The sequence below is a fragment of the Sebastes umbrosus genome, chromosome 1 (genome assembly GCF_015220745.1).
Source record: "Sebastes umbrosus isolate fSebUmb1 chromosome 1, fSebUmb1.pri, whole genome shotgun sequence".
In the NCBI taxonomy this organism is placed as follows: Eukaryota; Metazoa; Chordata; class Actinopteri; order Perciformes; family Sebastidae; genus Sebastes; species Sebastes umbrosus.
The window spans coordinates 9438476-9466188 of record NC_051269.1 but is presented as its reverse complement, the minus strand read 5'-3'; the positions used below and the strand labels follow the sequence as shown (position 1 = coordinate 9466188).

Below are 27713 nucleotides of genomic sequence, written 5' to 3'. Positions count from 1 at the left end.
AATTTACGCTAAATTTTGGCGAGGAAAATCTATCATGGTCCTTTTCAAAGGGGTCCCTATACATACATTTGCATAGAGCAAGCATATTTGCCCACTCCCATGTTGACAAGAGTGTTAAATACTTGACAAATCTCCCTCTAAGGTACATTTCGAACAGATAACAAATGTGTGATTAATTTGCAATTAGTCGCAATTAACTATGGACAATCATGTGATTAATTGCAATTTAATAACATTAATTAATTATTGATTATTAATATTTATTGTTGGAAAACAATTAACAACACAATAAAATTACATATTGTCCAGAAACCCTCACAGGTACTGCATTTAGCATAAAAAATATTCCCAAATCATAACATGGCAAACTCAAGCCCAACAGGCAACAACAGCTGTCAGTGTGTCAGTGTGCTGACTTGACTATGACTTGCCCCAAACTGCATGTGATTATCATAAAGTGGGCATGTCTGTAAAGGGGAGACTCGTGGGTACCCATAGAACCCATTTTCATTCACATATCTGGAGGTCAGAGGTCAAGGGACCCCTTTGGACATGGCCATGACAGTTTGGAGCATTATTTAGCCTCCTTCGTGACAAGCTAGTATGACCTGGTTGGTACCGATAGATTCCTTAGATTCTCTAGTTTACCGGTATCTTCATTTCTAGCTTTAAAACTGAGACCGCTACAATCTCCAAAATGTTGAATAGTGGCTGGGCTAAATCGCAAGTTGTGTTAATGTGTTAAAGAAATTAGTGCCCGTTAAAACAAATTTGCGTTGACGTGTTATTAGCGCATTAACTTTGGCAGCCCTAATTATTATGTGTTATCCCGATAATTAAATGATAGCCGATTATTTATCAGCTATAATTGAATAATACGAAGCCAAATTGCTTTCATTGACTTAACAAGCCCAGCAGCTACACACTCCAATGCAATAGGGAGGTGTGCACCTTTAAAATTGGTTTGCCATCTGCCAATAAACACAGAAAGAAGAAGAAGAACAACAACAACAACAACAAGCACAGCACGCTGACTAGAGAGACAAACATGTCGTCACCGGTGTGAATGTTTTTCACAGTTTCCGAGGAAGACGACACAATTGCAATTTGCAATACAGTTTTTTTTTTATGTACTTTACTAGAAGAAATAAATGACCATTTGAAGAGTCAGAACAGTTTTTTTGTTTTTGTTGTGTTAACAATGGTTACATCAGTTAGATTTGGTTAGGTCAGAGCTAATGGGATATTATATCATCCATCTCTGCTCATTACATCTCAGCCTTTCTTACCCTTTTTCTTTAAATACAAAACTGTGAAATTATCGGTTATCTTATCGGTATCGGCCATGAGAAGCAGGTAATTATTGGTTATCGGCTAAAAAACATTCATGTCGTGCGTCCCTAAAATACTGATGTTTTTTTTTATATATTTCAAGAACTTGAAAATGTAATCATCTGAAAAAATCCCGTCTGTTTTCAGGCATTGGAGGCAGCTCTTTGAACACAAACTGTTGTTTTCTAGCAACCAACGCAGGCAACTGTGCAAGTGTAGTCCTTTAGATCTCAGTGAAGTTTTTGACACCAGCGATCACACAATCCCGCTTGTGTGCCTTAAACATTGAGTTACGACTTCATTCCTTCCTGCATCTCTCCGACAGAGCATTCACCGTCTCCACAGAAATACATCCTCCCCTCTGCAGGAGGTTACACCTACAGGGCTGTTCTTTTTCCACACTATATATTTTCCTCCCTGGTCACATATCCTTCCATTTGAAGGAATCCAACACCCAGCTGTGCGTCTCCTTTTAAAGCCCACTGACCCCCAGCTGTCTTGACAGTCTGCATGACTGCCTCTTTAGACATAAACAGTGCAGGGGCAAAACACTCACCCACTGGTTCAGAGACCTGGCACCGGTTCCCTTGTGGCAGTACAGCGCTACCTCCAGCGTGCTTTTCAGTAAACACAGTTGTCATCGTCATGGGGTGGGAAGCTGGTGAGGGATCACGCTATGTTGCTGCACCAGTGACTTCTACTGGTTGATTTGAGCGACTGCTAGGAGGAGGTGGGATCAGAAGGGAATGATGTAAACCTTTTGCCTGTATTACATCCTCCCTTCCTTCTAATGCTTAAACTAGCTAATGCATTATCTAAAATCCCCTTTCAACCCAAGGATGTGATTTATTTACTGCACTTGGATGTTTAGCCTTCACTGCGCAGGATGATGTATGTGCAGTTTGATATTAAAAAAGCTGTTTTCACATTCTACAAAGATGATTTTGTGACATCGCAACTCGTTTGGAAGCAATTTGTGGTCCAAAATGCAACTTACACACACAGAATTAGGACAGTGGTTCCCAAACTTTTTCACGTCAAGGGCCCCTAAACTTGTACAAATTAGACCCTCATTTGATAAGATTTTGTCCCAGGGTCCCCCATCCGATGCTTCTAGGTGTTTTATTACAGAAGGTGTATGAAACTGTGGCGGCAAAAGCACAAAGTCAAAGTCAAAACTTGACTTTCTGTAAGTTTAATTCACACATCTGCAGATGGACCCCGCAAGCACAGTCATCTCCTCCTCGTCCTCCAGAAGAGAGGAGAAGTCAGTCTATTATACACACTTGACACTGCATGCACACACTGACACTTGCAAGGTCAGGGAAAGATAGTAAATTAATCAGTACCTCTATGCTGGTACAAAACAACATCCTTACGGACAGCAGAGCAATTTAGGACATCTTATCGTGACCTGTCATGATTAATCTCGGGGACACTGAGGAAGACACTAGCAGTTTGTTATCCAAACGTAGGGTCTCTTAACATTTGTGTGCTTACTCACAGTGACAAAATCCATAGTATATTGAGGTCTTTACAAGTACATGGCTAACTTTTATCTTTTTTTTTTTTAAATTTCCATCACAAAACTCATGACCAAAATAGTCATACAGTCTGTCACTTACTTGTGGGATTTGTAGTGAAAATAAATGATTCCTCTTTTTGCTGGGGACCCCCTAGAACCCTCTCAATGACCCCTAGAACCCCCCGGACCCCACTTTGGGAACCACTAAATTAGGAGATATCTTGTGTTTCGCAGTTAAACCTTTGAAATGAACAATATTTGCATATACTGTATGTATGTAAGAGGAGTAGATTTTTTTACTCAGGTTGAACTATTTTAAAGAAAAACCATATCAGACAGAAATGATTATTCCATGCTGTTTATCTTTATCAGTTAAAACCTGCCTGTCGGAGATCTTTAACATACAAACTAGTTACCAAAGCTTAGAAACCATGGACAAGCAGGTTGGAATGAATCTGCAATCAGGCTCCCTGCAGTCGAGAAAACTCCTTCACAACTTCAACTAATGCTATCCTCGGCTAGAGATACATTACCATGTATTAATTCATTGAACTCCTGCACCCCTCTGAAGTCCTCATCTTACCTGCAGCTTGTTCAAAGACCTGCCACAACAGTTCTGTCTGATGTTAAACATAGAAACCATCTCACCGCTATTTCGGTCTCCCCGTGCGGGTTAGCTGCTCCTCTCAGCCTCCTCCAGCTACATTTACTGACCTTTTAACTCCCCATCAGCCATACCTGCTCCCAGAGGTCCTCTGGAAGAGCCCATTCATTTTCTATATTCTGTGGTCTGGACATGAGTCACAAGCCTTCTCTGTTAAGGATCTGCCATACGGTGGTATAACTTGCTTGAGATGCTTATACGTCAAATATGAGGTAGAAAACCTATATTTGAAACCGTAAGTTGACCGGTGAGACCTGTTTGGCTACTCTTTAACTGTTATCAGATTGACTGTTTTTCAAAGAATGAATGAATACAAACACAAAAGTCCGTCGACTGAGCGATGAAGTTTCGCAATTGGTCGGCTGAGTGGTGGAGTTTCCTCACTGGCCGTTGCTCTTTCAAAATAAAAAATGCGGGAACAGTCCTTTATGCAAATGAACCTGTCCAGCGGTACACGTCCAGCTCACGATACTTGGACCAAGCTGTCAAATTAGGCGATCTAGTTCTAAAGTGAAACGAGATTCAACAAGCATAGCCTATTTCTCGCTTAAAATGTTTTCAGAAGTAGATTTTTTGGTGGACGGTTTTTAAACGGCATAACAGAAAGTTTACGAGTAGGCCGCCGTGCGCAAGCAGAAAACCAGGGACCAGTCAGGTGCATTCAACGACGAACCGCTTGAACGGCCAGTTGAGTGAAGCGGCCCTTAGTGTCCTCGCCGGACCTGATGGACAAGTAGCGCTGGATTTAACATTATAGACATAACCACTCACTATTTGTATAACAATTTAGCCACAACTTCACAAACTGACCATACGCCGTCCAGCCATATACTCGGTTTTGACTGAGTCCTGTTGTTCTGTTTTATGACCTTTGCAGGTTCCTGTTGTTATTCTACGTTTATTGCAGATGGCATGGAGACAACGATTAATGTGTCCATGAGGTGCTCTATGTGGTTGCACTCCATTAATACAGTTGATCAGTCGCTTCACTGACAGCATTCTCTCCACTTCTCTCTCTCTCTGCTGTCTGTCTTCCTTATTTTGCCCACTTCATTTCCATTTAAATTTTCAGTTTCTATCTCCGGACACCTTTTTATCTGAATTATTTTTTCGAGAAATACTAGCTCTCCAACACCAGAGGCAATCAGCCATCCATTCCGAGGGCCATTTTAATATAAGTAAAGCCATCTGCAAAGTGCACAACACAATTAAATTAGGACGGGAAATGAGGTTTTCATCTGCATCGAACTTGTGGGTCACACACACTGTTGGCGGAACATTGGCTTAGCGTGGTGTATTTTCATTTTGGGCAATATGAATTAACAGCATCCACAGTTTGAAATTTGTTTTTCATTGAAACATTATTTACAACATGTTTGCAAGTGGTCTTAAGTGCGTGCGTATTGTGCATCTTTTCTCTTGCAGAAAGCCGTCATTACTAATGTGTCCCCTGACGTCCTGTACCTGTTCAGAGTGCAGGCGGCGTGTCAGCATGACCTACGCAGTGATTTCAGTCAAACGCTGCTGTTCAGAGGTACCTGGTCAAAACCCTCCAGCCATCCAGTCATTATGCATTATAATTTTGCATGTCAGACACATGAAAATGGATTTTTAAATGCTCGCTTGCTCTTTTTTTTTCAGCTAATACAACAAGAATATTTGAAGGCTCTCGTATTGTGAAGACTGGGATGGTGAGTTGACCAGAAGATGGCAGTGCAAATGTGTTTTTGCATGTTAGTAACATTCATGCGTTTCTGCTGGATGACCACTTTTTCTCTGTCCGTCTCCCGTCAGCCCACGATTTCCCCGGCGTCCTCGGCAGACATGGCTCCCATCAGCTCCGGTTCCTCCACTTGGACATCCTCTGGCATCCACTTCTCCATTGTCTCCATGGCAACGGGGATGGGCCCCTCCTCCAGCGGCAGCCAGGCCACCGTGGCATCGGTGGTGACGAGCACCTTGCTGGCGGGCTTGGGCGTGGGCGGAGGGGTCATCTCTTCCTTGCCCAGCTCCGTTTGGCCCACACAGGCGCCCCAAGCCACGCAGAACCCCACCCGTCCGTCCGTCTCGCCCGCAAAGGCCAGCACCGAGCAGGCGCCGCACCAGGGCGCTGAGACGGACGCCCCGTCTGAGGACAAGCAGGCCGGGCGTGATGGCGAGGAGGAGGAGGAGCAGGAGGGGGAGCGGGAAGGAGAGCAGGAGGAGGGAGAGGATGAGAAGAAGAGAAAGAACAAGACTGCACCTGATAATGAGGAGAAGCAAGCCAACAGCACTGTGGCCAAAGAGCCTTTAATCCCCACCCCCGCATCCACAGCCAAAGAGAAAGGAGAAGGGAAGCCTACAGTCAAAGGCACCACGGTACCCGCGAGCACCGGTGACGATGACTTGGTCAACGTGGAGAAGAATCCCACAGATGAAAACGCAGTCTCCACTCAGGAGCCTCGTAATGACACCGCCGAGATGCAGATTCCCCAGAGCTCCACTCTGTCTCCAAAGATCAGTAGCGATGGCAAGAGTCTCTGGCCTTTCTCTGTCCACACTGGTGAGCAGCTCTCTCTCTCTCTCTCTCTCTCTCTCCCATGCAGATATGACACAATATTGTCCCTTCCAAACAGACGCGTCTCAGCAAGGCTCTTTTCTCTTGTTGTCAGCTATCATACAAGTCAAGGCTTCTCTCCAAAGCACAATTCTTTAATCACCACCAACAGTTACGGAGCCCAATTTAGCATAACAAATACATTGATTTAAGACAGTGACTACACCGGTTACCATTTCAGTCAAAGATAAAGCTCCAGGGTTTTGTGTCACTACAACACAGAGCCCTGAAGGCAGGAATAAGCCGTCTGCCATAGGGGTTCTGCCTCGAGGAATCCTTTCAAGCTTTATTTTGAAAGAGTTCGCTTCAAGGGAAGTGCACTTTTGAAGATTTTTTACCCTCACAATGTTAGATGTTAGTGATAACGTTAGTGTCATTGACACTGATTGAAAGCTGTCACCAGGCAGTCAGTATTCCTGCTACACCTTCAGCCCAAACCAAAGAGATTCTTTTATTGTCAAAAGGTTTTATCTTGATCGGTCTCAACTGTTTGTTTTTTTTGTTGAAGGTGCCTCATGGTAAGGTTAAAGGGATAGTTTGTGTGTTCTGAAGTGGGGTTGTATAAGGCACTTATCGGCGCGCCCCCGGTTTGGAGAAACAGACAGGAACACCGGAGCAAAGCAATGCAGTGCTGTGAACGGGGACGGCAAAAAACGTATTTTAGGCACCTAAAAGAAAGGCTCACCTAAAAAAAAATCTATATCAGTTTAAGTGTACGCTATAGTTACAATATATTCACCACTTTAACTTGCCGTTAGACAGCTTTCTACTTCTCCTTTCCGATGGGGAACTGAAATGAAAGTGAAACTTATCTATGCTCTCTCCTATCCCAGAAGGCTCAGATGACAAAAACTGTATAGATAAGTTTCACTTTCAGTTCAATTCACCGTCGGAAAATATTCTAAATATAGCAAACACTTAAACGGATATCCATTTTCTTTAGGTGGGCCTTTCTTTTAGGTGACTAAAATACGTTTTGCTGCCGTCCTCGTCCACAGCACTGTATTACTTTGCTCCAGAGCTGGTACTCCTGTCTTGTTTCTCCAAGCTGGGGGCGCATCGACTGTCAGTACACTAACTATGGATAAGTACCTCATACAACCCCACTGCAAAACACCCAAACTATCCCTTTAATGTTTGTATTTTACCATGATAGACCTATATGTTTCTTATTCTTTATTCTTACCTAAGATAACTATTGAGCTCAAACCAGGCTCAGGTTGACATTAACTATATAATGGAAGTATAGTGAAGATTAAAGCCCCTATGTGTAGTATTAGAACATTTCTCACGTTGGCGCCTCCCAGTGGTAGCATCAAAAAAGACACCTTGGCAGACAGCGCTGCATGCTAATGCACCCCTCCCATCCACTCATGGATCTGACCTTGGGACTCAGAATAAAGGGCTAAAAGCAACACAAAGACTTCACCAATTTTCACCGAGATGATCTCATTTGACCTTTAACTTTAGCCATCAGGGCACTGGTTCCCGCCCCCCACTAGGGGTCGCCAAGGCTTCACTGGGCGCGTCAAGGCTGTCTTGATTTTAAGGGGTATAAGACAACTTTTTTTTTAATATACAGTTGGCCTATATCTCAGCATTTCATTAATTTTTGTGAGGAAATCTAAATACAATAGTTATTTTTAAAGTTTGGATTATAATTTAAGATACAGTATAAACTTTAAAACGTATACAGTTAAAACATCAGAAGAGCTGATAGAACAATGGCCAAGCGTCAGGGAGAAGAATTTGTGAAAAAAAAAAAAGCCTATCAAGTTGATTGTTACAAATGAAAAAAAAAATACAGAGATGTACAGAGATTTGTATTATAAATTCCTAAAAATGGCAGGAAAACCCATGTCTGATGCAATATTCTCAGAAAATAATCTGCTCAAAATGTATCCAAATCGCTCGTTTTACACAAACTTCTTGCAGTTATTGCGTTCACTATCTAGCTTAATTGTACTGTTTATCAGTTTTTCTGTACTGTTATTGTTATGCACTGAATATAATATGAAATATCCATAAAATATGTCTTTTAGTCAGGGGCCGTCAGTTTACTCAAAGATAGAAAAAGGGGTCCCTTATGGAAAAAGGTTGGGAACCATTGCAGTAATTTCAAACATGCTATAATCTCATAACACATATAAGCACTTGGCAAGTGAGATGGTTTAATTCAATGGAATATTTTTAGGCATGTATTTATGAGCATGTGTTACGTTCCAGACAGGACCGTCTTGTCCAACGTGACCCGGACCCCACAGCCGGGGATGGGCAGGATGGTTTGGATCGTCCCCTTGGTGGTGGTGTCTGCCCTCACTCTGCTCTGCCTCATAATGCTGCTGATTGTGATGGTCTACTGGAGGTAAGTTCAGTATAACCTAACCTCATTCCAGATAAGGGGACATTTTAGTTCTAAAATGTTTGGTAGAACAGTAAAATGCCATTACTTGAGGTTCTAATACGTACAGAAATGCCTCATGTTGATGAGGGTATCACTGATAGCTCCCTCGGGGGTATGAAAACCTCTATCTGCCCCTCACCCGCGCCGACCCCCCTCCCATAAATCTCCCATTTTGCATTAAGTGACACGCCTGCATGCATGTCTGGATTTTCCAGTCAGTCTGCTCCACATTCAGACCCGTCTAGTTCGGTTATGTATCCGTTTTATGCACATTTTCGCAATGTGCGCGCATCAATCTCTCAAAACAGTCTGGTAGCAAGACTGCTCTGATGCCTGCATGTCGTACATCAGGCCCATCACCCACCTGGGTGAGGGGTCAGGAGACCCGAAGGCCCCGCAGAGCCAGCAGGGGTCCCAGCTGTGCCTTCATCTGCTGGGCTAATTTCCAGCCACGCTATTGGAGCCCCAGTAATTACACAGACCAGACCACTGGCACATGTGGGATGGTTAATGAGTTCCAAATAGCACCGTGGACCATTTTCCTCAGCTGGTCCCGTGCATATTTACTGTCTGCTTCTAGTTGGGTGGGATGTTGTTTATTTACAGCGTGGAGATTTATTTTTGTTAATACTTGAAATGTGTTAAGATACATTTTTATAAATTATTGTGTGAGATCACTGCTGCGAATGTTTATGGGCCAACAAACACCTTCCTGTGGCATTCTGTGGTGTCAGATAATATAAGAGCGTCGGTATAAATAACAGCCTGCTTATCAGCTCCATAGAGGTGTTCAAAAAAAAAAAAAACAGACCGTCGAAAAAGCAAGACGACTGTGGCAGATCCAGTCGGCGGATAGATACCGAGAGTTGTGGGGCAGCTTTGAGATTAGAAATGGCCATCACAGCTGTTGTTGTGACAACTCTGACAGTTCGCAGACAATGCCTGCTTCCCCCGGGGGAAAAGACCATGATGAAAGATGAAATCAACCCATTCACACTCTCCTCACTCTTCATGCTCTGCGTATAGTCTCTCTTGGTGACAGTGCAGCTATTAAAGCCAGTGAGTTTTCTCGGGCTCGCAGATATTTTGCTCATTAACAACTTTCATTTCAAATGTTTATGTAGAAATATGCGATCAATGGCCATCTTTTTGAAGTTTTAATACCCTTTGTCTTATTTTTTTTTAGCTTGTTCCTTTTCGCAGTTAGTCTTATAGGTTACGTCTACAATGGAATTAATTGCTGGGCTCGCAGTGCACATCTGGAAGCCTCTGAGGCTCGAGGTGTTTGTCGAAAACTCACAGATGTTCAACTGAGAAAAAAAAAAAAAACAGTTTTGTGATGCTGACGCCGGTGTTTGAATGGGACGCCTCTCTTTCTCCGCTGACATCCATTCAGAAAGCTCATTTCATCCCAGCTTCCATTCCCCCAAAGCAAACTATTCTTCTGAGATCATGGGGGAGAATCTAGGGAGGAGGTGTCGACTGGTGCTGCTGGTTAGTTAGCTGCACAACATCTGCACCTACAGGGAGCCATTGGATTGGGAGGCTGTGTGACGCAAAGCCAGGGGGGAGCTCTCCACCCTTTTTGTTTTTCACCCTCCTCTCGCTCAGTCTTTCTTTCTCTCCCTCTCTCTCTTTCTATATCTTTTAAACACAGTTCAGCCTTTTTTTTTTTTTTTCTCTCTATGCTTTATGCTTCATCCCTCTTAAAGAATGGCAAGCCTCTGCTCCCTCCTCTGCATCAAGTACAGGTAGGATTAAACCTAGGAAATGCTGGCATTGGGATGAAACAAGGGTCTTTTATATGCATTCATTAGTATACATTGTGTGTGTGTGTGTGTGTGTGTGTGTAGGAGGAGGAGGGGGTGGAGGCTGGAGAGGATGTGCAAGGTGTTTCGGGGGCCTTAAAAAATGCTCACTTACAGTCTGTTTTTCAGGAGCTTTCTAAAAAAGTGAAGAACTAGATTTATTTATTTCTTCTATTTAGACAACATCTCACTAATCATGTTAGAATTGTTGATTTTTGTTGCGCTCAATGCGGGGAAGGGCGTCTTTAATGTGGAACGTTTTAGCCTAAAGAGAATAGTACAATTCATTTTTTTTACAAAGCCGTAATATCCCCAGAAACAATGTAGGTATTCTCTAAAAATCATGGCTGCCTTCAGTCTGTCAGCATTGATCTGACAAGATTTACAGTTTTTCAGTGTGTGAACTTTGGACCCTTGAACTGTGTAAAATGTTGGAGGGATTTGGGAGGCCACAAACATTTTGGCTTTCGAAACAACAGGAATTAACTGTGGATAGGTAATGAATCTGCAAAATTTCATCAGAATTTTGTCAATACATAGTTTTCATATGAACATCTGTGCATTGAGCAGCAGCCACCGGCAGCGATCACACACATTTTCTCCAGAAAAACGCACCTTTAAGTTGATTTTGTTTCCCTCAAAGTGGAGTGGGAGCTCTTGAAAGCGGTGTGTGTGTGTGTGTGTGTGTGTGTTGCCCTGAAGACAGAATCTGTGTTTGGATTAGTTGTCTTCAGTTTGAGTAAAGAGCTAAATCTGGCGCTGCGCTGTGCTGTGTGTCGCTGTGAGTTGTTTACCTGTTCCCTGTAGTCAGCTCCGACTGTTTCCAGTCTCCGGCTCTGTGTGCGATCAGCTGTGTCCCGCTCACTCTGGGGTTTTCATTAGCAGTTTTTCTGCCGTTCCCGTGTCATTCTACAGTATTCAACTTTTTAGATGCTGATGTTGACAGACCGGATCTGAGAACAATGTGATAACGACTCCCTAACAGACTCCACCGTGGCGTCTCACTGTTCTTCTCTCTGTGTCCCTGTAGGAGATTTTTCCAGACAGCTCACTTCTATGTGGAGGAGAGCAGCTCTCCACGAGTGGTGGCCAATGAGAATATACCGATTATCCCTATACCAGGTAAGCTGTTTTTCCTTCATTATATTCATATATGTGATGTTTAAATATCTATATATTATGTCAGGATTCACTGCTTGTGGTTCCTTCTGTTATATGGTTCTTGTGCGGCACCCAGGGGCTATTCTGCAGTCGCTTTGGCGTATGTGGAACGATTATGGAGGAGCTCAAGAAATTGGATCAAATAGAAATTACTACTGGAATAGAAAATATATATCCTCATATTAAGTCAACTATAATACCAGAACACAGTGTTTAAGAGTGTGTAAAAACTAGTTAGCAAGTAAGTAAAGAAGCTGAAACAGATAGATAAAAGTAAAATAATGATTAGATAAGATGAATGGCTGGCTAAAAATGATGGATAAACAGTTAGCTGAAAGTAATGGATAGATGGTTAAAATATATAGCTAAAAGTGATGTTATAAACAGCTGAATAAAGTTGAAATATAAGCTTAAGGCGAGACACCCCAGGCAAAAACAGTGTGGCACTGGTCAATTTTATATATATTTGATATATATTAGTTGTTTTTTTTACCCTATTCATCTGCAGTGTCTTCAAAATGATTTTACAATCCATATCTTTAAAGGCTGTTTTCTCAATATAACTTTTTTTCTCAGACTGAGCCAGAAATCTCCACTTCATTCATACACCAAACATTCCAGTTTCCTTCCTGACTATATTCTGAAGGTTTTCAAAGAGGGGCTTTGTTCATATATCATTCATAGCCTGATTTTATAGAACATCATTTATTCCTAAAAAACATGTTGAAAATGGATTTTTTTTATGGCTGTTGACAGTATTTTCTGATTCATGGAGTGATACAAAGAGATATCCAAAATCCCCTCCGTAAAAACCTTTGACTCTAACATGTCAACAAAATGAAACAAGAATTTGTAACCTGGCTTAATCCAATGATTAGATTTCTGAAGAAATACCAAGCACCGCCCACCAGCCGGAGCGCAGCCAATAGGAACGCTCAATAGGAACGCTCTCTCTCTGAAATTACCTGTGATTGGCCAAAATCTCCCGTCACGGGCTAGATATTTGAAAGCCTGAAAACAGAGCCAACAGGAGGTGCAGAAGTCTAGTTTTCTCTCAGAACACTTGAATTACAATATGCTGAAAGCTTGTTATAGAATTTTTGCCCAATGATGCCAAAAATATTTCTGCCTACTGCAGCTTTAAAATGTTGTAACCTATTCACCTGCAGTGTCTCCCCTTTAACTAATGGATAAACATTTGAAATAGTCGGCTTAAAGTAAGTTTCATAGGACTGGACTGTGGGGGTGTATAGACAAAAATATATGTTATTTAACCTAAAAAAAAAGGTGCGATTTTAAGAGTGAAACTGAGTCCAAGAAATGACAAAGGGGTCTTGACTTTAAGTGAAAGATGTCTGCAGTGCTGATACAGGACATCCACAGGCCACCATTAACTGTTTTCAAATGGTTTTCTCTATTACCTTGATGTCTTCATTTGCACAGTTTCTGGTCATTTACATGTGAAATGACTCTGAGAGCACTTCTCCAGGAATTGTGAGACTGTTTTTTTTTCCGTTGGCTTTAATGTCCCAGGCAGCAGCGCAGTGGCAGCTAGTCGATAGCAGACTTTACTTTCACAGCTCGGGGACATTTCAAGGCTGTGATATCACAGTTAAAGAGCACAGTTGATGCCAGCATTGACTCCACATTCATTAGCCTTTTATTGCTTGTCTTCTTCGTTCTTTATCCCTTTTCTTTTCTTCTCTCCATTTTCTTTCTGTCTTGCTCTTTTTTCTTCTCTTCTACTCTCTTAGAATTTTCAATTTTCTTACTGCACATATATTCTGCATGACTGACCATGTACTTGATTGAAGTTGAAAATGTGCAAGAAAATGAATTTCATAGAACAGTGGCTTTATGGGGCCTCCGAATTTGCATCACTTATCTTCATGGATGTTTGTAGACATTTTAAATGTTTAAAGTGGAAAAATGACAGAATGAGGTCGTTGTTAAAAAGCATTTGTGTTGCACACAGTGCTGTGGGACATGCAAGCACACATGTGAACATGCCTCTGTTACAGTTTTATATCCCGTCAAGAAAGATTGCACCTAATCAGCCTCATTTCATTTCAATTTCGAACTCCTTGAGCCACATTTCACCCAGAAGCATTCAGAGGATCTGATTAGACTGATAAGTGACTCTCGACACTAATACAAGGGAGGACTTTTTTGATAAATGAACAGATTAACAATCCAGAATTCACCTTTACGCCATAACCACTGAGGCAAGTAAGAGCCCTTAAAGCCCCAGCTGCGAGGGTGTATTAGTTAAGACATTTGCCAGTATCGGCAGCAATGACAGCTGGGTCCCCTGCACTATTGTCCCAGTGTGATGGTGACCAGCCTTATCAAAGATCCCTCATGTGTGATTTGGGGCTGATTTGACTCAGATGAGACAGATGCTCCCTGCAATAAATGCTCAAAATACCGAATCTAGATATTTATGATCGAGGTTAGTCTGTTAAAACGGAACAAAACTGACTTTTCTTTTCTAATATTTACTTTTACATTTGCTGCCTGGTTGCATTAGACTTTCAAAATATGCGAAATCACATCGGTTGCCATGTGTGTGTGTTGCCAACACACTTAAATTACATGGTGGCTAGCAACAAACCCTCATAATGCACTACCAACCACACGCACAGTAACTAACTGCTCTGTGTTTGTCCTGCAGACGACATGGAGGCCATCCCCGTCAAGCTGTTTATTAAACACATCATGGAGCTCTACAAGAACAACCTGCAAGGTTTCTCTGAGGAGTTTGAGGTACGCCACTTCAATGATGATTCGTTTTGATGCATTGTTTGCTTCGCTATATAACTCATGGTGTTTTTACAATGGAGTTGGGTTCAGTTGGTCTATTTGAAGGATAAAAAAAAAAGTGCATCGTTGCCTTTTAGTTCTGCTCTGCTTCATGTTGACATTGACTTATTACAAACTAGCAAAGTAAACATGAAGTCATATGGACCGACAACTCGTAACTCGTTGATTGGGACGGTTTTGGCAGCTGTCATCCTGCATCGTCAGCAGTATAGCGAGTCGTGCACTTTACTGCGTCTATTTATTTATGTTCTGTGGTGTCTCAAAGAGCTCATAAAGTAATAACTGATAATGAGCATTGTCATAAATAGTGTTGTTTGTTTTTACACGTCATGCGTTTTTCACGCTTCTTTATCTTTATTGGCTGGATTGCTTTATTGACAGTTCACGATCAGCAGATGAATTCATTAGTAGCTTATTCATTCATTCATTCATTCATTATCCGTAACCGCTTATCCTATTCAGGGTCGCGGGGGGGGGGAGTCCCAGCTGACATTGGGTAAAGGCGGGCTACACCCTGGACAGGTCACCAGACTATCACAGGGCTGACACATAGAGACAGACAACCATTCACGCTCACATTCACACCTACGGGACATTTAGAGTCAATAATTAACCTGCATGTCTTTGGACTGTGGGTGGTAGGGGTGTAACGATTTTTACAACGATAAGATGCGATTTCCATGGTTCCGATACGATTCAAGGACGATATTTGGCTCATCTAGAGCGATACGATTCAATGATTTGAAATCGATACAGTAACTTTCTTTTGCCAAAAATTCAGTCAGTGTGATTGTGAAATAAATATCTGATACTGAACAGTGCAGGTCAGGATTCCTCAAAATCTTTCTTGTAAGGGAATCAGGGATAAATCAATTATGAATAAAAAAAAGTAAACAATGATTAATGGCAAATACATACAGCTTTTATTTGAAAAATAATAAAAAGTGGAACTTCAGGACCTGCTGATTCAGATCTCAAGATACAAGGCAGTGCAATATTTAACAAAAAAATAATAAACCAACTTCTATTCAAATGAAATGAACAGTGGTTCAACCTGCTGCTTCTGTTTTCATTTTCAACATAAACGGTAGATCAATAATACAGAGATCAACCGCTGATAGAGATCTTAAAGCTTGGGACAGAATCATTCCTCTACAAACGCTGGTTACATAATTTGCTTATTGTAATCAAGTTATCCACCTACAGTGTTCATTTGGGGTCTTTTCATACATGAAAACATACGGATAAACATTTTAAAACTATGTTAGACTAATGTTAGTTGAATTTCTGTTTTGGTCTCTGGCTGGATACGTGAGGCTGATGCGTGCAAATAGATATCATGGCGGGGAAAAGGAAAGTCATCTCTGAATGAAAAAACGACAGCGCACGGGGAAAGCACCTGTGGGTGAAGCCGCTCTCGTCAAGTGGATTGATAGCGCCTGAACTAACATTTCTTTACTAAAACAAGCGCTAAAAAACAATTTCATATAACATTTTTCGTCCTTAAATACAAGGTGCAAATCCTTAGTATCGATGCAATCGTTTTTTGCGTTTCAAATCGGTTTTATATCGATACCCGTCTCCCATTTTATTTTATTTATTTGACCTTTATTTAACCAGGTAAAATCAATTGAGAACCAATTCTCATTTACAATGATGACCTGGCCAAGAGGCAGCAGCAAGAGTATAAAAACACACAGTCCACACAAGCAACACAAACAGCACAGATACAGTACAGTATGACAAACATACAGCATGCCGTGACAAGACATGAGAAAATGGCTAAAAACAGCATAGGTAGATTAATAAACACTATGTACAAAAAAAAAGGCGGATTACTGGATGTTCTTTGTGTAAATGGAAGAGAGAGAGAAAAGTGAGGGCTGGTCAGCAAGTACAGCAGTCAACTATGAGTTGTTGCAGCTTTTGCTTGAACATGAAGGACAACTTGCCGAGTACCTATCGATGTAGTTGAATTCTAGGAATATAAATCGATACATGGATGTAGTAGATGAATCGTTACACCCCCGTTGGGAGGAAACCCACGCTAACACAGGGAGAACATGCAAATTCCACACAGCAGGGCCCCAAGCCGGATTCAAATCTGCAACCCTCTTGCTGTGAGGCGACAGTGCTAACCACTGCACCACCGTGCAGCCCAGTGGTAGTTTAGCTCATGAATTATCTGAATTTTAGATAATTCAAAAGTTTAACTACTACTATTCGTGGATTTTGTTGATAAAATGACCTATCTATCTCTCAATAAAATCCAGGGGTTGTTTTATTTTGCTTTCACACCACAAACAGACCTCACCACAGTGTGCTTTGAGGCAAACCCAGACCCTCCTTGCAGGTGGTCTTGGTCTGGTTGTTTGGTCCTCAGCTTACAGCTTTCACACCAGCCTTAACGAACCGAACCTAACGGGCAGGTGCACAGGTTTGTTTGAAATGAACCAAACAGGTTAGGTGTGAAAAAACACCACGAGATTGCAGGAAACTTAGAAGTGTGTTGTTCCTGGGGTTCAGTAAGTAGTGATAGACTATTCAGCACTGTTAATCTCCCCCCTCTACTGTGCACATGTTGTCTGCAGAATGTGCCTGTGTAAAGAACAGTGCTTAGAGATTACTTTATGCTTGTGTTAATGTGTAGGGTTGCTACTTTTGAGCAGATGGCCGTGAGAGAGACGGAGAGAAAGATCAAGAGAGACGGAGGTTAATTAGAGAAGGTCTGTCTGCTGGTTGACTGGATGGGAACACATTCTCTGTGTAACCAGGTTAAGAAACGAGGCAAAAGCTTCGCCCCCAGAGGATTCCTTCTAATTGGGGTCATTCGATGTGAAGCCCGTGCGCATAATTTTCAAATGCATCACAATGAAGCCGTGTTGCAAAAATGATTGTTGGATTTTTTAGGGGTGGGCGGGTGCAGCGTGGTGTGGGTGAAGAAGAGGAGATGAAGGCTGTCTTACTGGAGGCCTGAGTTCAAGCCCCAGTGGCGGAAAGCATCTGCTCTTCTGAAGTGTCCTTGGCCGAGACACTGAATCCCTGCCAGAGGTTCTGCTTTGCAGTTTATCCTGAGCTCCTTACGCAGGGGGCAAGTTTGAAAAGTTTCCCTGTAAAGACCAATAAAATATCAAATCATCGGAGAAGTTTTTACTTGTTTAGAAATAAAAACATGCCGTTTCTATAAAAGCGCTGTAACAGTTAGCGAGGGTAATTCCATTACATCTTCTCTCCTTGTTTAATAAAATCCATCTCTGTCTATTTTTCCTCTCTCCAGGAGGTCCAACGCTCCACAGCGGACCTGAAAATCACTGCAGAGCACTCCAATCATCCCGACAACAAGCACAAAAACAGATACATCAACATTGTGGCCTGTGAGTCAGCTGTAAAATCTGATTATGATGTTTACTGCTGCGCAATCCAATCATGCTTTTATAACATGTTTTCATTCTTTTAATAATCCACACAAATCTATCAATGCTCTCCCCAGATGACCACAGCAGGGTGAAATTACGAGCGCTGGCGGGGAAAGATGCCAAACACTCGGATTACATGAATGCCAACTACGTGGATGTGAGTGACTAGTTTTTCGTAATACATGTTAGAAAAGGCTGCATGATCCCGTTTAGTGTCGTGAACAGTGCTTTAGATGCTGACATCTTTATTTAAAATATTGATTTAGGTATCACAGTCGTAACAGCGACAGACAGAGCAATACAAATTGGGTATCTATTTAAAGAATATTGATGAATGTATACATATTTACAATTTCTGTCAGCTGAAGGAGTGTATTGCACGACCTACCTGTGTCAGTAAACCAGCTATATCAGTGGTTGTTGGTAAGTTGTACAGTATTGATTACATCTTACCGGTAAATAAACTCTCCTGTTTCAGGGCTACAACCGGCCCAGAGCTTACATCGCTGCTCAGGGTCCTCTCAAGTCTACATTCGAGGACTTTTGGAGGATGGTGTGGGAGCAGAATACGGGAATGATCATCATGATCACCAACCTGGTGGAGAAAGGGAGAGTAGGTTCACTTTCATTTTTCATTTGCAGAAGTATAAAAAAAACAAATCCCTTACTGTATTTGTGACGTTTCATATCATTAATTTTGTCTGTTGTGTCCTTCAGAGGAAATGTGACCAGTACTGGCCGACAGAGAACAGCGAGCAGTACGGAAACGTCGTGGTGACGCTGAAAAGCACCAAAGTGCACGCCTGCTACACGCTGCGGCGTTTCCATATAAGGAACACTAAAGTTAAAAAGGTAACTAAAAGTCAGACTCATTTAATTCTGTTTCGTTTGAATGAGATTTCACTTTTTAAAGCTGGATCAGGTTCCTCCAGCTACTCGTTAATCTGTTGCGATGTTTGTGTGTAAGGCGAGATTCAAACTAGTGATTTACTAAATTGGGTTGCACCATTAAGATTTAATGAATGTCTTACCTAATAAAGACTTTAAAGACTATATATATATATATTTATTACATGAATGCTGTCCTCTCATTTCAAATGCAGTGGATCTGTAAAAGCTGAGTGTTAAAGTATACGTTTCTTTGTACCGTTGAGCTTTGGTTTACTGATAGATTTTTAAATACTTTCTTTGTGGGCTTTATAAACTCTAGAAGAGACCGATTGATGCTTTCTGAGCTGTAATTACTGTCAATAGCAGAGATTTTCAACATCGATTCCTTTCCTCGCCTCCTCGCCAGTGTGCTGACTTGACTATGACTTGCCCAAAAACTGCATGTGATTATCATAAAGTGGGCATGTCTGTAAAGGGGAGACTCGTGGGTACCCATAGAACCCATTTACATTCACATATCTTGAGGTCAGAGGTCAAGGGACCCTTCTGAAAATGGCCATGACAGTTTTTCCTGACCAAAATTTTCCATTTTCATATGATACCAGTATCTTCACTCTAGCTTTAAAACTGAGCCCACTACATCTTCCGAAAAATCGATTGCATTAATACGTTAAAGAAATTAGTGGTGTTAAAACGATTTTGCGTTAACGGGATATACGATATATATACAGTATATATATGGTAAATGGACTTGCATTAATATAGCGCTTTTCTAGTCTTCCAACCACTCAAAGCGCTTTACACTACATGTCAGCATTCACCCATTCACACACATTCATACACTGATGGCAGAGGCTGCTAAGGTGCCAACTCTGCCCATCAGGATCTAATCTAAATACTCATTCACACACCGATGGCTATGCCTTAGGGAGCAATTTGGGGTTAAGTGTCTTGCTCAAGGACACATCGACATGTGACCCGGAGCAGCCGGGGATCGAACCACTGACCTTCCGATTGGTGGACAACCTGCTCTACCCTCTGAGACACAGCCTCCCCTCTATAGTGTGTGTGTTATTTTTGGTGTCATGTAATGAAAATCTTCCCTGTTTACATTATGATGAAGCAGCATGTTGATCAAGTGTGAGGTCAGCAGTGTTGACCGTTGAAGTGTCAAAAATACAGAGAAATCCAGCTTTAACCTTTGAGTGACCTAATGTTCAACAGCATATTACCACAGTGTAGTTCTTAGGCAGGTATGCGAGGCTGTCTCGGAGCTTATCAGCAAGGACAGTACTCTGTGTATCAGAAAGCAGCTGCAGACTGTCTGTAACTCATCATCTCTCATCACTTCACTAGCGGTGTAAGAAAATATTGAGTATCCCGATATTATGTTTTGTGATATTATATCGATTCTCAAAAACACCGTATAAATTTTTAATGACATGCAAAGATTGACTCCATCAATACTTTATTTCATTTGCAGAGAGATGTTTATAAGCCTTTATTAGAAGAATTTCCAACAATCATATTCCATATCATCTGTTTTACGCTTAAATCTAAACGGGTCACATATTAACAAGCTATTTTTTTTAAGTTGTTCAATTAGCTACACAACAGTTACATATTTACAGTTTGAAATATTTGGTAACATCTAATGTCTGTGTAAGAGTAAGTTTGATTAAATGTCCACTTAGTAAACACAGTTATAAATAGGCCAAGTCAGTACTGAAAACAAGCGTCCCATGATGATGTCCTCCATGTACAATAAATGAAGAGCCTGCTCTCTTGTTCCAGGGTCAGAAGGGGAACCCAAAAGGGAAGCTTAATGAGCGCATCGTGGTCCAGTATCACTACACTCAGTGGCCTGACATGGGAGTACCGGAGTACACCCTCCCCGTCCTCACCTTCATCAACCGCTCGTCAGCGGCTCGCACTGCAGACATGGGCCCCGTCCTGGTGCACTGCAGGTACGGTACTTACTGTGTCACTGAGCTCCTGGGCTAAATGAATGTTACTTATGAGTGCGAGAGTCTCACATTTCGTTGACTTGGTTAACAGCTCCCTCTATGGGCCTGGCTTTATGCTCATACTGCTCTGTGCTCTGCTCCTCAGTGCAGGGGTTGGGCGCACAGGAACCTACATTGTCATTGACAGCATGCTACAGCAGATCAAGGACAAAAGCACAGTCAGCGTCCTGGATTTTCTCAAACATATTCGCACACAACGCAACTACCTGGTTCAGACTGAGGTAAGAAAACCCGAATCATCCCTCATGTTGTGAAACCGGATTCCTTTCTTTTACATTTAAAAAAGGTCAATTATGATTAAAGATGGATTAAGGAGTCATGAAAGCTATTCGGTTTGATACTGTAGGCTCAGGTTAAAGTCACACTTTCATTGTAACACACAGTACAAACTATGATACACTCACCACGATGCAGACAAATGTCCATACTGGCTGTCCTCAGGCCTCAGGTTATGCAAAATATAATCAACTAATAAATCATGATGTATTATTATAGATTAAGCTACATGACAGTGTACAAATAGTCCTTTTATACCAGCTATCCTTGGAAAGGATAATGTACAGTGAGCCGGTCATTGTTGTGAAATAAACCCTGACGGGGCGATGCAAGAACCCGATGTGAAGCGGCTCGTTAATTAAGAAATTAACAATTTGACACAAAATTGGTCTTCCAGAGTCTGAGATCAGAACTGCGTCCATAGCAACGGTCTGCTATACATAGCAACGGTCTGTTACACATAGCAACGGTCTGTTATACATAGCAACGGTCTGTTACACATAGCAACGGTCTGTTATACATAGCAATTTTTAACAATTATTTAAATTTTTTTCAACATGTTTTTATTTCACAATGACATTTTTCCCCATCATCATTTTATTTCCTAATACCACTTGTGATTCCAGTCTTTGTCTATTAATCAAACACAAACAGGCTGACTGGCTGTGTTTAACTGTGGAAGCCCTGAGAGGCAAGTGAGGAAAAACTAAAAATCTGGTGATCCATTTCTAAGTCTGATCTAAATGGTTTTCTAACGTGTGTTTATGACAAAGTGAAAACAGGGGCCTGTTTCACAAAACCTAGATAGGGGATTAAGCTGGGATTTTTTCAGTTATCCTGGCTCAGTTTAGCCTTGACTCGGTTTCATGAAAGCAGTGGCACATCAGTTACCATGGAGATTTATTGTGTGCAGCTAGCCTGCTCCAGACCAGACTAACAGCCAGGCTTAATTTACCCTGGTGTCTTATCTGTTCAGTCAGCAGTCACTCCGATCAGAAACCAGTGTGTTTTTACAGTTAGTCCATGATCTTATCTATGTACGAGCCTTATTTTTATTAGCCTGCATTAAAATACTTTATTTTAATGCAGTGTAATAAAAAGAAGCACTAACTGAATACATACCATCATTCAGCTAAGTACTGTTATTTTAACATTGTGATCATCATTATTTTTTTATTTTCATAATCATTCATGGAGACTGCTGTTCATATTGTTGTTGGAGGTTTGACTGATTATTGACTGGAAATGGCTGATAAAGTTCACCGGAACATTCATGAAGGAACAGGGAGAGGACACAACAATGCTTTGACCTTTTATTTTTCTTGGATCACTGGTCTGCTGGGAGAGAAAGAAATAGCAATGATTAACACACGGTGTTACTGTGTACATTTTCATTTTCATTTAGACTACTTCTCTTTCTAATACCCTCAGTATGTTTTTTGAAGTGTGTGCTGCGCAGCAGGAATTCTGCATAGTGGTGGATGTCCTACATGTAACACTCACTACGTTGTCAGGCTGGCTTTCAGGCTGTACAGCGTCTGGGTCCTGTTAAGAATGATGTTTTCCATGAGCACCACATCACTGACTTTGTATCCATTATGGACTAAATAAGTATTTCCACTAGGTTGACATGTAGGCTACATCTAGCCTTCTTTCTTTCTTTCTTTCTATATAAATAATGGTCGTAATGGGGCACACCATGCACAATTCCTACTGTGCTAATTAGTGTTTTGAATAATTGACAAACTGTCAGATGTCTGACTGTAGGCACACACACACACTTAAAAAAAGCTAATATAGTTTGCAGAGGTGCAAATATCAATGAAAAAAGTGATTTATTTAAAAAGAGTCAACGTTTAAAATTACAAAAAAAAAAACTGCAGAACTTGGACCGAGATATGGAAATAAAAAGAAAGACATTGAGGAAATTAGAAAGAGAAGTAAGCGATCACTCCAATGCAAACTGTAAGCAGGTCTGTAACATAATGTATTAATCATTGTTTTTTTATATATATTTAGATAGATAGATAGATAGATAGATAGATAGATAGATATAGTATCGTTGTATTCTAGCATTGTGGATTAGTGGATGTAATTAATCTTCATGGTATATTTCCTAAATAATATATTAACTTCCACCGCTCACTTTTAAGGTGAAGTGACAGTAACTCCTTGAATGTTTTAATTATGACGGGTTCAGTTAACAGCAGTGGTGAGTGACTGTAACGTTATAGGGTATTTTTAGGCTACTTAGGCATTCAGTCGCTCCGCTATTGTCTGCCACGTTTTTTTCTCGCTGTTTTATTAGAGCAGCCGACAGCCGTGTCTCCATCTCTACATATTAGATGCTTTACTTCCTCGTGATCTTTCATTAGTTTCTCACTGGGTTTAAAGTACGCGGAACACGTTCACTCCAATTCAGCATCAGTTAGTCTTTGATCGACCTCGTGGTCTAAGCAGTGAACGCACATCTATCTGAATTACTTACACCTGGCTCAACCTAGTCGCCCCTCCTCAGCCTGGCTCGGCCTACGTGAAATGGATTAAGCCAGGATGAACTGACTAGACTAGGTCAAGCCTCGCTTTCTCTCTTATCCTGGATTTCTTTATCCTGCTTTTGTGAAACAGACCCCAGGACTAAAAGCATTCATGTTTTCTTCCAGGTGAGTTTTAATTTACATAACATGTTAACACACAACATATGTACCGTGTGTTTAGAGTGCACGGATAAATAAAAACTCACCTGGAAGAAAACATGAATGCTTGTAGTCCTGTTTAGGGGTAGTGATGCACCTCAGCCTCTTGTGGCCAAAATGAGTAATACAACAACAAACATTTGATTAAAAAAAATTAAAAAAAAAGAAATTCACCTGTTTTCAATGAAAAAAAAAAAAGTAAGTAACCTAAGAAACTTAGAAATATTTTCCTTTCACATGTTCTTAAGTCATAAACACAGAAGGGAAAACAATTCAGATCAGACCTAGAAAATGGATCACCAGAATCTTTTTTTTTCTCACTTGCCTCTCAGGGCTTCCGTACATAACTGCTGCTGCCCTGTGAAAAACTGCTGGAATTAAATATAAAAATACCTGCAATAAAAAGCTGGATAAAAAAAATGTCATTATCGCAAGTTGGGTTTAAAACATGTATTGTTTTTTTTTCACTGGGTTATATATATTTTTTTAATGTATTTATTCGTATTCATTTTGAACACTTTTGGTCTCCTTACCCCCCGTCTCCCCTCAGGAGCAGTATGTTTTCATCCACGATGCTCTGATGGAGACCATCATGAGTAGAGATACAGAGGTGCCCGCCTGGCAGCTGCACAGTTATGTCAACAGCATCCTCACGCCCAATTCGACAGGCCGCACGCTGCTGGAGAAGCAGTTCAGGGTGAGTAAACCTTCTGGGAGCCTGACTGGTACGTTTAGACGAGCTGTCACCGTCTGCAGCGGCACTGCCAGCTGAAATCAAGGCAGTCTTTGGATCAGAAGCTTGTTAGCAACGTGCACGGTGGCTCTCCAGTTCCAGACGGGAATAGATTGAAAGCGTCTCTGATGTTGGCTGTAATAAAGTCATGTCTGTCACCCCTGCTGCCTTATGCAAAGCTTGATGAATGTTTCATCAAGCTCCTGCTCTGTCAACATCAGCAGAGGGACGATAATTGCTCACACATAATGTCACTTCCTCCCGAGCTGCACATGCTCATTATTAATGTGCAAGACTTGCCGTTAATCTCGGGTGTTAAACAACATTGTGTCTCGTGATTTGAATGTACAGCGACTCTCAGGACTAAGTAAGATTTTCCTGATCTTCTGGTCTTTGCTTTCCGTTCTCAACAGCTGCTGACTCAATGCAACGCGCGCTTTGTGGAGTGCTTTAGTGCGCACAAAGACTGCAACAAGGAGAAGAACCGCAATTCCTCAGTGGTTCCCTGTGAGTATCTTATCTTTTACCACAGCACAGTTGCAGTGGAGCTGAGGTTTTGGAAAAACCGAGGTCATGTTGAGCATGTAAAGCCGCCAGAGTCTGCATTCAGGGGTGTCAAGAGGGCTGGTTATAGTGGGTTTACATAGAGAGTTATAGGGGTTGCTGTCCAGAAAGGAGTCACACACCAACAATATGTTTTAATTTGAAGGATAAAATTACATTTGGACACTATTAAAAATATTTTCTACAAATAAAAACCGGTCTGTGTTGGTTACTTTCCCTCCTTTTTGGAAATGGAAGAAACTAAGACTCAGCATTTCCTAAAGTAGTGTTCTACATTTTCCTATTTTTCAGTCTGTAAATTATTAAAGACAATTTGTGCTCCAGAATTAGAATCTATTTCCATAATCCTATAAGTTAATCTTTCTATGCGTTCTCTGCACCCTGACAGGGGAAAAGGACGTACTTGTTGCTATAGCAACAGCGAGGACTGGTAATGAATGTGTGCATTATCAGCCAGTGCGATATTATAGAGGCCTGGGTTTGTGATTTAAAGTGTTTTATTTCTCTCTCTCTCTATCTCTCTGCCTCTCTTCAGCGGAGCGAGCAAGGGTCGGACTCACCACTCTGCCTGGAATGAAAGGAACAGATTACATTAATGCGTCCTACGTAATGGTACAGTGTGATAGTCTGGCTTCTCTATCCGATGCTCACTGTGTTTTTTAAAATCATTTTATTGACGGCTCTGACAGTTATTGATGGCAATTTCTAAGAAAATGATCAGAAGTCTTGTCAGCTTTCACAGTCATCCATCAGTGTGAGTGCTCTGATCTTTGGAAAGGCTAACAGCTCACTTCTGTCACCTCAGGGTTACTTCAGGAGTAATGAATTCATCGTTACCCAGCATCCTTTACCCCACACCACCACAGACTTCTGGAGGATGATTTGGGATCATAACGCTCAAATTATTGTCATGTTGCCTGACAACCTGGGCCTGGTAAGTTACCCTGAAACATGATAATGGATTTGTGGTCTTCATGTTACTTATCCTTTATATCTACAATGTCTAACACCAGCACCACACTGCCTGCGTGAGCAGCACATGATGGCTACCTCACAGAACAGCTGCATCTCTCACACGTGTGGTGTCCACGCAGACAGCGTTGCTGCTGCTGCAGCGCTGCTACTGCCAGCCCTTTCTTTCCACATTGAGTTTTCCTTTCATAATGGCCATTTCAATTATTTTTTTTTCATTATAAATATGTATTTATTTTAGACCGAAAAAAGGTTAAAAAGGGCGCGCTCATTTGTAAATAACAATAATAATACAAAATTAAAATCCGGTAATCTATTCATTTATGGAGCTGTGCAAGTCACTGCATCTTCCACAACACTGTCCTGCAAATATTTCAGAATAAAAGCCCTGTGTTAACAAATGAAGGGATTCTGTCCACAGAAAAAGTAGTAGTGCTCACGCGGGCTGTTCTAACCTTTTAATATGGGCGCTGAAATAAAAAGCCCCGCGCAGGCAGTGTACTGTAATCTAGTCTACATACAGACGGATGGCATAATGACAGCTAAATCAGTAAAACAAAGAATTAGCGATAGAGTTCGATGAATAAAGGTACCTGCAACATACCTTGTTTGACTCGTCTTTGTTCCTCTGCAGGCTGAGGATGAATTTGTTTATTGGCCGAGTCGGGAGGAGGCCATGAACTGCATCGCCTTCACTGTCACACTCATCAGTAAGGACAGACTGTGCCTCTCCAACGAGGAGCAGATCATCATCCACGACTTCATCTTAGAGGCCACACAGGTACCGGATGTACCTTACTTAGATCACTGTGACACACACACACACACACACAAAGCATCACAAGTCAGGACATTCCTGGCGTTTGATTGCTGTGACTGTACAATCCCCAACCAGCATCACATTATTTCTGTCATGTCATATGAGTGATACTCTGACTCCTTTGTGGCAGGACGACTACGTTCTGGAGGTGAGACATTTTCAGTGCCCTAAATGGCCCAACCCCGACGCTCCTCTCAGCAGCACCTTCGAGCTCATCAGTGTCATCAAGGAGGAGGCCATGACTCGAGATGGCCCCACCATCGTGCACGATGAGTACGTTTATGTTTATCTCTGTGTCGTCCTCTGTCGGCTCAGGGAAGCTCTACTGTAAGTAAGATCCAGTCATAGATCAGTCCAGGGGCGTCATTACAGCAAAATATCCTAACTGCTTGTCATATCTTAACTTCAGTTTCAAAGGTAGGGAAAATCCTATGTCACCGTGACAACACCTATTGGTTTATGGACTGCCGTTTTGAAGCCTCTTATTTGGCATTTTGTCCGTCACCATGTTGGTTCTTTGCATCCAAAAGCTATACGAGAGGTTAGAGCAGAGCTAAGTACAACCGAACGCTTAAATAAGCATTTTTAGGTGACCAACAATTAACTTTCATGAACTGAAAAGACACTGTGAACGGGTTCAAGTTGTAAGATGAAAACACGGACGACCCCCAGTCCGGACCGTGGTAGCGACCTGTCAATCACGAGGTAGCCATGCCCTGAAGCATCCCCTGCTTTATGGTCTACTTGACTCTAAATGGGACCATAATTTACTAAATGAACATCATGCTGTATTGAAGAAGACTTGAAACTAGTGATTGAGATCATAAACTCATGTTTACAATGTTTACTGAGGTAATAAATCAAGTGAGAAGTAGGCTCATTTCCTCATAGACTTCTATACAATCAGACTTCTTTTTGCAACTGTAACGAGGCCCGAGGACCATTTAGATTTTTATCATGTTGTCGGTCTTTCATATTGTTTCAAAGGCTGCATCTGGATCTGTG

General features: G+C 41.6%; 1 protein-coding gene across 2 annotated transcripts in view; it reads left to right on the top strand.

Annotated features, from left to right (window-relative positions):
• ca16b (carbonic anhydrase XVI b) overlaps positions 1-27713 on the top strand; it is a 138586-nt gene that overhangs the window by 105175 nt on the left and 5698 nt on the right. The window contains exons 10-28 of one of the 2 annotated variants that reach the window (XM_037763378.1): positions 4947-5055; positions 5163-5212; positions 5316-6063; positions 8344-8482; positions 10234-10272; positions 11360-11451; positions 14165-14256; positions 17591-17687; positions 17804-17886; positions 18208-18342; positions 18447-18581; positions 20415-20587; positions 20733-20868; positions 24170-24316; positions 24766-24859; positions 25452-25528; positions 25722-25850; positions 26523-26669; positions 26839-26981. In XM_037763378.1, coding sequence (XP_037619306.1) covers positions 4947-5055; positions 5163-5212; positions 5316-6063; positions 8344-8482; positions 10234-10272; positions 11360-11451; positions 14165-14256; positions 17591-17687; positions 17804-17886; positions 18208-18342; positions 18447-18581; positions 20415-20587; positions 20733-20868; positions 24170-24316; positions 24766-24859; positions 25452-25528; positions 25722-25850; positions 26523-26669; positions 26839-26981 — 2765 coding nt within the window. The remainder of the gene's footprint in view (positions 1-4946; positions 5056-5162; positions 5213-5315; positions 6064-8343; positions 8483-10233; positions 10273-11359; positions 11452-14164; positions 14257-17590; positions 17688-17803; positions 17887-18207; positions 18343-18446; positions 18582-20414; positions 20588-20732; positions 20869-24169; positions 24317-24765; positions 24860-25451; positions 25529-25721; positions 25851-26522; positions 26670-26838; positions 26982-27713) is intronic. The other variant, XM_037763370.1, reaches the window with a different exon arrangement.